This window comes from Crocodylus porosus, unplaced genomic scaffold, assembly GCF_001723895.1.
Source record: "Crocodylus porosus isolate Cpor-Errol unplaced genomic scaffold, CroPor_comp1, whole genome shotgun sequence".
NCBI classification, from domain to species: Eukaryota; Metazoa; Chordata; order Crocodylia; family Crocodylidae; genus Crocodylus; species Crocodylus porosus.
The window spans coordinates 46,146,893-46,157,484 of record NW_017728949.1 but is presented as its reverse complement, the minus strand read 5'-3'; the positions used below and the strand labels follow the sequence as shown (position 1 = coordinate 46,157,484).

General features: G+C 38.9%; 1 protein-coding gene across 1 annotated transcript in view; it reads left to right on the top strand.

Moving 5' to 3' along the window:
- Positions 1–3,726, top strand: part of XIRP2 (xin actin binding repeat containing 2) — a gene marked incomplete at its 5' end in the record, with an annotated part of 202,383 nt that extends 198,657 nt beyond the window's left edge. Inside the window, 2 exons of the mRNA XM_019553542.1 lie at positions 2,384–2,517; positions 3,639–3,726. Coding sequence (XP_019409087.1) covers positions 2,384–2,478 — 95 coding nt within the window. The remainder of the gene's footprint in view (positions 1–2,383; positions 2,518–3,638) is intronic.
- Positions 3,727–10,592: the final 6,866 nt, after the last annotated feature.

Below are 10,592 nucleotides of genomic sequence, written 5' to 3'. Positions count from 1 at the left end.
CTCTCTGGGTGCGACCCTCCAGCCAATTCTCCACCCACCGGACTGTGCAGTCATCCAAGTCACAGCCCCTTAACTTGTTCACCAGTATGGTGAACTCTGATCCAGCAAAACACCTCAGCAATGTGTTTGTGTTAAGCTCTTTGTATCAATAGGAAATGCTTAATACTTGGTTCCTGATGAGAAGCTCTTTCCTAAATTAACAGTAATAGCGCAATAATAGTCATACTTTAAATGAACCTTAAGAGCTTACTGGTAAGCAGTTGGCTGTCTTCAGTAGGATGGCTCACATGGGTGATCTTTTCTCAGTATAAGCATGTGGCTTAAATTTGGTTCTGGGGGTGGGGCCACATATGCAGGAGTGTCTGGTTTGTGGTGCCCCCAAATTTGCAGTGTAGCCCATGTTTTCATGTTTCCTATGCGTAGCTTGTGGCACCACAAAGCAGTTTGTGAAAATCTTGGTAGCAAAATACCCAACAAACTCTTGGGAAAAAAGTGTTGCTGACCATGCATCTGGTAGCATGTGCTGAAAAAAACCCAGGGCTGGCTATCCAGACCAATGCTTTGGCTGCCAGCCAGGCTCTGTGATGCTGGATCTGAGCCTCTGCTGCACCAGGACACCAGGTAGTACTGTTGAGGCAAGCACAGGTGCTGGCCTCAGCCTCCCCTACTCCTATCTGAGATGATTTGGTTCACACTGAAGCACGCATGCAGGGACATGCAATGGGACATAAAGCAGCAGCACAAATTTGTGCCAGTACAAGTGCATGCACCTTGGAGTTGCTAGGGATAAATTTGCAAGGAGCACCACAGTATGATATTCTTACACAATATATTGTTCTGCAACATTCATCTCCTTGACATGTCTTCTTCTGCTTTACTGCTTATTGTCTTTTTGAGGCAGACTATTAGTGCCTTGTTGTCCAACTACAATGCTTCAGTGAGCTAGTGTTTTGGGGGCACATCCCCTCTTCACTGTCTGATCAAAGCACCTTGACCCATCTTTGAGATCCTTTCAACGTGCAGAAGGCCTGTGTCTCCCTGTGCCTTTTGTGCACCTATCCATTTTAAGAAAAGTAAACAAAATGAGTGTTTGCTGTAGTTCATTATATCTAGATTAGTCATGGAAAGCTAAATCTAAATTTTAAACTAAATCCAGACTCATCTCCAAAAATGCTTTATATCATGACCAACATTAATTAATGCAAGATGTTTTGCTTCATTTAAGCCTCAGCCAATTCTTGAAGATTTTTCACTTCTTCTAGACTATTTTGCAGCGCTCTTGTCATAGGTAGTGGAGATATGTAGTAACTACAATTGTACAGGAAATTTATGCTGCTGTTCTGTCTTGATTTATGACTTGCTATAAAATCAGTACTAGCAGGCAAATACAAATAATGTATATAACCCCACTGTGATCCAAATTCTCTGCTGGTGTAAAAGCATACTACTCAATAGACATTAATGGAGTATGTCCCATTTCCACTGACAGAGAATTTTGACCATAGGGTGGTGTTATATATATTATTTGTATTTGCCTGCTAGTACTGACTTTATAGCAAGTCATAAATCAAGACAGAACAGAAGTGTAGATTTGACTAAGCACAGCAAATTGTCTATTATCTCTCTTTCCTCTTGCCCTTCATCTCTGTGAAATAATCTTTCTTTTTGTACTTTGCAATATAACTAGTTTCCCTTACAATTAATTATCCTACATAAAAGCAAGGATTTCATATAATTAGCTATATCACTGTTGTAGCTAATTCTGTCTTATGAATTAATTTAATAAAATACCTGGCTTGTAATGAAAACTCTAAAAAGTACAAATAATTATGTGCCTATCATATTTGCAACATGTATAAGTATAGTTTGCAGGTTAATGCAGTAACAGAGGTTCTTGATTTGCTTCTGGTATAATTAAACAAAGCTTTCTAATCTGAATTTCAAACATTCACCCATGGCTTACATATCTAACTCACACTGGAGAATCAGAGAGAGTTTCTGTATAGACATATTCAGTTCAACTTAATTAATTTACCTTTTATTATACTACTGAACTTTAAGAAACAAATGTTGTTACATATAAAGAGCCAAAATATGCTTGGTTAACTGAAGTGAACAGTTTCATTTAAATTAATGAATTAACTCACCTGACAAAGGCAAGCAGTCTTGGGCTTTCAACATATTAGTACTAGCTGAATTGAACTTGAGCCTTGAGGTTGGTAGATTAGATACCACTTCATGGATAAACTAAGAAAAAACAGTATTGCTGCTTTCCTCATAACAAAACAATTTGAGCATGTACTATAATAAGATAATACCTGTTAGAAATATATTTTAAGTCATGGTTGAAGATTGATATATGCCTTCTAAAAACTGCTTTTAGAAACTGCAACTTCAGGAAAAGGAAGTGTGCGCACTTTGTCAAAAGAAAGCTTATCCAATGGAATGCCTAATTGCCGACAAGCAGATTTTTCATAAATCTTGTTTCCGATGTCACCACTGCAGCAGTAAGCTAAGGTAAGAAGGAACTATAAACGTATTCATAGAAAATCTGCAAATGTCACAAGTGGCAAATTTACTTGTTTTTCTCCAATGCATAAAGAAAGCAGTGGTTAGGAAGGCAAGTGACCCGGGTTCTTCTACTGCACTGGTCTGTGCCCTTGGATAAACAGTGTGTGCTTCACTTTTCCCAATATGTCAAATGAAATGATGCTACAATTATCCATTTTTATAAAGTGTTTTGTAGTTCTTGATTGAAAGTTGTGGTATACGTGTTGTTATCAAGGAGGGGAGAACAGTGGGCTTTCTCCTAGACCTCTGAACTTAGTCAGAATTTTCCTGTCAGGACTAAGTAAACATGAAAGGGCATGTCTACATGTGCAATTGGTGCAACTCAAGAAAATCCAGTGCAATTTGAGATGGACTAAACTAACCCTGACATCACTGTCTACACATACATTTACGTGCAGTAATTTACTCCAGCACAGTAAATTAGTCTACACCAACTCAGTTGCCATGCATGTGTAGATGGTGACGTTACTACACAGTAAATTAGTGTACTGTACACATACAGACATACCCAATATGAGTAAATCATGTCATTAAGTAAATATCCTAAGCATTAGTAGAGTAGCATACAGAAACTTGCACTGTACTGCATGTTTTCTATCTATTCTGTAGGAAAGGAAATGACTTCAGTCCCCAAGGATGTCAAATAAACTTGCAACTCTTATGAACATTAAATTAAAAAAAAACATTAAGAATTGTAGATCATTCCTTTTTGCAGCCAGTAGTTTATAATAGACAGATTAAACCTTACGAAATTGTTGCTATTGCTGTTGGAAATCATCCATTTACACTCATTTTTAAAACATTATTAAGGTTTGATTTCACCATCAAACTGCTATTCAGACTTTCAGAACTTATGGAAATTTACACTAAATACATTTATAATTATTTAAGCTTTTTTATCTGGTCAGAACCACATCTCAAATAAAATTTTCTCTTTTTTTGCTAAAATATGTATAAAGATATTTACAGATACTGTAATTTATAGATACTTAAAATGTCACCTACAATTGAATGTTCTTGGTACATTTATGATTTATGAATCTGATAAATTGTCTTCAATTTGGCAGCTTGGGAAATTATGCATCTCTCCATGGACAAATATACTGCAAACCCCATTTTAAGCAACTTTTCAAATCTAAAGGAAATTATGATGAAGGTTTTGGACACAAGCAACATAAAGAATTATGGAATTCCAAAGACCAAAGTAGCTCAGTGGGTAATGTTTATGCTGAAGAAGTAAATCCCAGTAAAGACACTCCTATTCAAGCTAAACTCAGTGCTCAGATTGATCCAGATGTAGCTTCATGTACCAATTATGTGTATCCTGAAACTTTGGAGGACAATTTGAAAAAAACTGCAGAAAGAGGTAAATTAAAAATTACCTGGCCTCCTTCCAAAGGTGATGCGTCACCCAAAAAAACATTTTCTATTGAAGATGAGTTTAAAGTGAATAAACCAAAGTGGCCCCCAGATGCTTTTGAAGAAGTCTGTAGTATACACACAAATATATCTCTGGGCAATAACAAGGCACCATACATGGAAAAAACCTGTAGTGATCTCAGGCAGAAAGAAGAACAAAAGAAAGATGACAGCGTTGACCCACAACAAAAGCAACCAGCATCTTTTAGCTCTGTGTCTGAGAGGGAGGCAGCTACAAATATCAATGCAGCAAAGATAAATGAAGCAAGCAATAAAGAAAAAGATCAGGAAAATAAGAATGTACAAGATAAGATGAATGAAACAAAAGGATCAGAGAATAAAGAGAGAAGTGGGAAGGTTGTTAATGAAAGTGATAATGTGGTTGTGCAGAGTCCTGAAAAGAAACCAAATGAAAAAATTAATGAAACTGAAGGTGTAGAAGTTTTACAGGTTACTAATACTGATGATCAGCCAGTACTAGGGAATCATAAAGAGATCAATTTGAATAATAATAATAACTATTATACAACTTTTCCACATCTCAGCATTTGCAGGCAGGAAACATCTTTCTCAGCTATGTCTAAACCAATAACAAAATTTAACCATGCAAATTGCACTGAGTTTGAATATGCATTTGAAAAGATAGAAAATCAGCCTAGAAATGCAGAACTACTTGACATATCTGAATTTCAAGAGAAAGACTCTAAAGATGTTGTATCTGTTTCACTTGATGAGCAGAATTCCAAAGATAAAGATACCTCAGATTGTCTTGTTCAATTTAATAAAGATGCCATTTGTCAAAAATCTTGCACCAGCAATTTAGTTTTAAAGGAGACCACCAAAATAACATTCCCTTTTGATACTGAGTTGCTAAGTAATGGGGAAGAACCAAAACATGGCAAGCATTTAAATACTCTTTTATCTGATACTGTAAAAACACCTTCCTTTCCTGAAAAAGATGATATGCGTTTAGACTGTGGTCTGTTAAATTCTGTAGACATAATTAAAAACACTCCCAGGCCATATTCAAAAGAATATGGAGATTATGCTACAGACCTGAATGATATTAATATCTGTCAAGAAGCTGAAATAATAGAAGTGTCAGAGAATGCCACAAGCACAAGTTTAGATTTACTGAGTTCAAAATGTATAGCTGTCCTGTCTTCTCAAGGAGATAAAGCCAAGTCTAAGCAACTCACTATAGAAGAGCAAATTAAAAGAAACAGATGCTATGATGAAAATGAATAAAACTAAAATGATTAGCTAAAATTGTTTCTCACTTATAATGTATGGGGTAAAATGTTATTCTGTCTAAAATTAATAGATTAGGCATTTCTTTAATATAGCTATTCTATTAACATTTCTTCAACAACTTAATATCCACACTGTAAATGAAGATTTGTATTTGTATTGCATATCACCAGTACTTTTACTTTATTCCTTTAATTATGTCTAAGTGAGTAGAAAGGCAGAAAATGAAGGATTTTTTCCTCAGTTCAGAATGCAAATGATTTATATTTCTACAATTCCATATACTGAAAGTAATATCTCAGAATATGATGTTCATTCTAATACACACATCAAATCAACATTTGTAATGAACTAAGAGATAAAGCACCTGGTGTGCACAAAAACTAGGAAAATTATTTCTACAACTATTTTTTTCATGTATTGTTATTATTGTAAGTAAGTAAATGAGCTGTTGCTCCATGACATATTATGTACATTAATTTTGTTAGCTGATAATAGAAGAGGGTTTTTTTTCCTAGTGATATCATTAAATGCTCAGTTTGAAATGGCATGATTACTGAATAGGGGCCACTATCAATTGGCAAATAATGTGGATATTCCACTTCTCATTTTGCTGTCTTCTTGAAAAAATTATGTTCCTTCAGAGCTTTGAAATGTTTACTGTGCACTAGGTTGCATGACAGAAAACCAGGTGTGTAAAAGTAGAAAGGAAATAGTATTAAGAAAACTGCAGGGAGAAGAGGGAAACTATTCAAGATACAAGAAATGGAGCAGTTAAAAGAAAGTTGGTTTAGTAAAATATTTAAAAAGTATTTTAAGTGAGCCAGCTTTTCAGTTTCATTAAAACTGCACAGTTTTAAGCAGATTTAGCACTTTTTATCTTTAACATATGTATGGAATAGAATGGGGTTTTTTTTCTCTCAACATTATTCTAATTTGCATGAAATGACAACTCATCATTTAACTGTTGACAATGCATAATAAAAAAGCACTTTACAAAATTATCTTTTGTATTTTTTTTATATCTGCTTTTCCTAAAATGTTGTGAAATTATTCAACCTATAATCATTTTAGTTTAGGAGGATATTTGTCACTGTGAAGGTGAAATATCCTGTGTGAAAGAAAAGTAAATATAAACAGAAAAGCTATCTATTTCTACAAAAGTTGATCTACATATTTCCTTCTTCTACAGAGTAAAGAGGGGATCTGTTTGAACAAATAGGGAGTTGATTGGGCAAATGCAGAAGCAGTGTACTTCTATATTGTGAAATCATTGTGCAAGGATGCCAACACAAGGTATCTGCTGGAGTACAGTACACTGCCCAAATGTTGGCCTGTGATCATGAGTAGGATGGAACACTCTCCCAACCAGAGCTAGGCATCATATGTATGCATCACTTCCCCAGACTATAGTCCTGACATGCAAGAAAACTCATTTTAAGTAAATAATGCCAGAAGTATATTTGACTTCTTGCATGCGGGGATCTCCAGTACCATGATGATAAGAACATAGCTGGATGGAAGTAGCAACAGAGAAAGACCAAAGCACAGACAGGGTTATATAGGGAATACAGTGAGAGAGCAAGTCATGCACCTGGGTTGAAATCCCGGCCCTATCAAGTCAATGGCAAAAATCCCAATGACTTTATGAAGCTAGGATTTCATAGCTGGTATGGGAAGCCTGGAACTGAAAGGAAGCATTGGACAGCCTGTGATTTCCAGGATGGCTGCAGGCATTATGGAACTTCAGTTTTCAAGGACTTATGGCCATACTCACTGGGTGTTTCAAGTAGTCAGGTACATGTAACTGATCATAGGATGCGATGCTGTTTACAGCCTTTCACAGATACTTTCCATGGGAGAAGGTATGTGACACACTCAGGTTCTTTATGCCTACTGTAACCCAGGGGGTACTCCAAGTTGTACCCCCTCTCCAATTGAAGGGATCAGAGCAGGTGCAAAAGCGCTGTGGGAGGCATAGGGATCCTCCTTCCCCTAAAGAGCAGAGACAGGTCACCAATGGGGCCTAAATCATACACCTTTTAATGAGGGAAACAGTGGTGGGAACATAATATATATAAACCAGGGTGTATAGAGGACACTACAGTACCCCAGTGGAATGGGGATTCGATAACGGTTAGGCATTCACATTCAAAGGCATATGCATTCAATTAACAAAAAGACAGGTCTGACAAAATATGAGGTGCAAACAGACACAACAGAACATACTGCCTGACAAAATATGAGATACACAAAATATGAGGTGCAAATAACAAACAGCTATAGGGACCTGGGAAAGCTTCCCCATCCCCTCTGACAAGGATCTTTCTACCCTATCATGTCATTCACCCCTAACTGACCCAGCCAGGACTTGAACTCAAATCTCCCACAGGGTAGGCAGTGCTAGGAGTGCTCTAGGCTACTAGGGATTTTGACCTTCTGGGAGCCCATGTGTCACATCAAGCCACCCAACCTCTTGCTGAAGGAACCAGAAACCGAGCTGGGAGCCTCCCGGGTCAGCCACATGCCATGCTGCCCAGCGTCTCACTGGGGATCCTGGAGCCCAGCGGGGAGCCTGTCCTGCCAGCCACACGCCGTGCTGCCAAGAGCCCAATCGCCGCCTGCAGATCCTGCTCCCTCAGGCTCTTCTGGGGCAACTGCTCCTACCCCATTGGCCCAGCTCTTGCCAGCTCTTTGAAGCTCCTTCTTTGTCATCTCTCACCAGTTTCATCCCCCGAGTCAGCTGCACTGCCCCTTTTACCCCCCTCCAGGTGGCCAGAGGGGCCAATCAGGGGACATGGAGAAGTGAGTCTTAATTCAGGTCTGGTTCCTCTACCTGGGCCATGGTCTCCAGGGGGGGCAAGCCCTTCCCACTCTCCGGGGCCTGATTGGTGAGGAAGGAGAATCCCAAGCCCTCCAATCATTTTTTACCCTTTCAAAAACCCTGGGCCACATCACTACCAGTCAGTCCATCACACTGCTGTTCACAACATACTCTCAACAACATACCTTGCTATTATGCCCAATCTTCTGAGTTCCTTACTCAGTTTCTACACAGGCAAACTCTCATGGGACACAATCTCATTAAAATTTCCCTGAGAAAAACTTAAATAAGGACTTCAGTATTTACCCTTATTAAAATATTTTTCAGTTCAATTGTGATTATGGTAAGCTACAATATAAGATTTGTAAATTTAATTGTATTATTACTAGCACTTTTTGCTTTCTAGGCTGTAGAGAAAATAGCATTATCTAAATAAAAAATACCATAGCTAAAGCAACAAAATATTTTCTCAGGAGATATAAACCTTGAATTTAATTCAGTCAGAATTTCCCCCTCATGTTGTATTGTCTCAAACATGGAGAGCTTTAAATGAACAAAACTTTTAAACTCCCCTTTCCCCTAAATTATCTATTTCATGCAAACAAATAAAGGAATGTAGCTTTTTAATGCCCTGCTCTGTAAGTTTGGAGGCACACGTGATTGAACTAGCAAGGAAAAAGACAACCCTCAGAATCTTAACAGGAGAGAGAAAAAAGCTCAGCCATCCTACAGCCTCCTAGACCAGTATTTCTCAATCTGTGGGTCACAACCCAAAAGTAGGTTGCAAGAATATATGACAGGGTCGCAAACAAACTTTAAAAATGGAAAAATGCAGGAAACCATGGCTTTTCCCTTGTAGGCTAGAAGAATTCCAGCCTGCCAGGGGCTGCTTGCCTCCCCCACACTTGCACAACACCCCCACACCGCACACGGTGCAGGGCTGAGGCCTGGGGCAGCTGGTTGAGACTGGCCACTGATGTTTACAAATGGGTCCTGGTACAAAAAAGCTTGAGAACCACTGTCCTAGAATATACATGGAGATTATGTCTAACAAGAAATAGGAGCAGCGGGGTGGAGAAATTCCTCATCTCTCTCTGCTGCTATTAGCTGGATTATGGTGGGGAAAGGAAAACTTGTTCTTTTTGGCCCTTCCCTTCACTGTATGATGATAAACACTCAGACATTCCCTCATCCTGCACTGAGGGCAAAGTTTGAACCAGGGCCTTCCAACTACTAAGCAACTGGGGGCTGCCGTCAAAACCGAGATTCAAATTTAGTGCAGTTAAGGATTGACACAACACCTTGTTCAATTAATGACAGAAAGGCTTTAATAATTATACCACACACAAGCTATAAAACTAAATGGCAGAAAAAGACTCCTTTCCAATATTCAGTAAATGAACTGTCACAAAAGTCCTAGTATATGTTAGCCGCAAGAATGTCTCTCACCAATGCAGGCAGGAAGCAATTTCAATCTTGTCAGCCTTCCCTGAGAGTTGATCCGTCTCCTGCGAGTGATCATCTGGCTGCAGGTACAATGTTGCAATGATTTCTCTCTCTCTGGGAGTTTACACTTTGCTGGCAACTCGGCTTCATTCCTATACTGTTCAATTGTGTAACTTTAATTGACCAGCTATCAAGAAGAAATGCTCTGAAGTCCAAAGAAAGCAGGTAGGGAGGGACCATCATATTGCAATTGCTAACTGCTCAGACCCTGTTTTAGGTTGCCAAGGTGTGAAACTTGTTTTTGCAAGTTTTTGAACAGTCCACACTTCAATCAGATAGGATGGTCTTGATTGACTGACTGAACGGGATACCTTGAGGACACTGGACACTGTTTTGGGTCGCTGTTTTAACAGTGGGACAGAATCTACCATAGTCTGCACCAGTAATGGTCTATGGAGACATTTGGAAAACCCCAGACAGACACTGAATGCCTTTTTTAAGAAATATGCCTTACCCAAGACAGGATATGTCAACAAGGAGGATACAGTCACATAGGGATATGCAGGTATTTATGAATGGTTAAATATAATAAAACATTGAGTACATTTACAACTAGCACAGGAGATTAAACCAACTGTCATTGCTTTGTTTTGCATGGTCCCAGTCACAATCTTGCATTCTAGTGCAAGATGCACTGTTATTTTAATTTGGTCATTTAAATTTCATGTGTAGGTCCGGCCAAGCTTGCAGAGTCATCAGGTGACACATGCCCTGCATATCACGCCAGTGAGCCACATGCTGTCAGCTGCACCAGCATAAGCCACAGCCCTTCCCTCCCCACACACAAATACTATGTAGGCATTTCCCCAACCCTGCCCACCACATCATACCCTGTGGGGCAGGGGAAGGAAGTGGAAGTTGGAGGTGAGAGGAGGAACCTGGAGACCCTGCCTGTTGGTACAGCAGGTGCAATGGTGGGAGCTGAAGGGCTGCAAAGTAACCCCTTATAGGCTGCGTAAGGCTTGAAGGCCATCAATTAGACAGACCTAGTTTCATAGATTTCATAGACATTAGGGCTGGA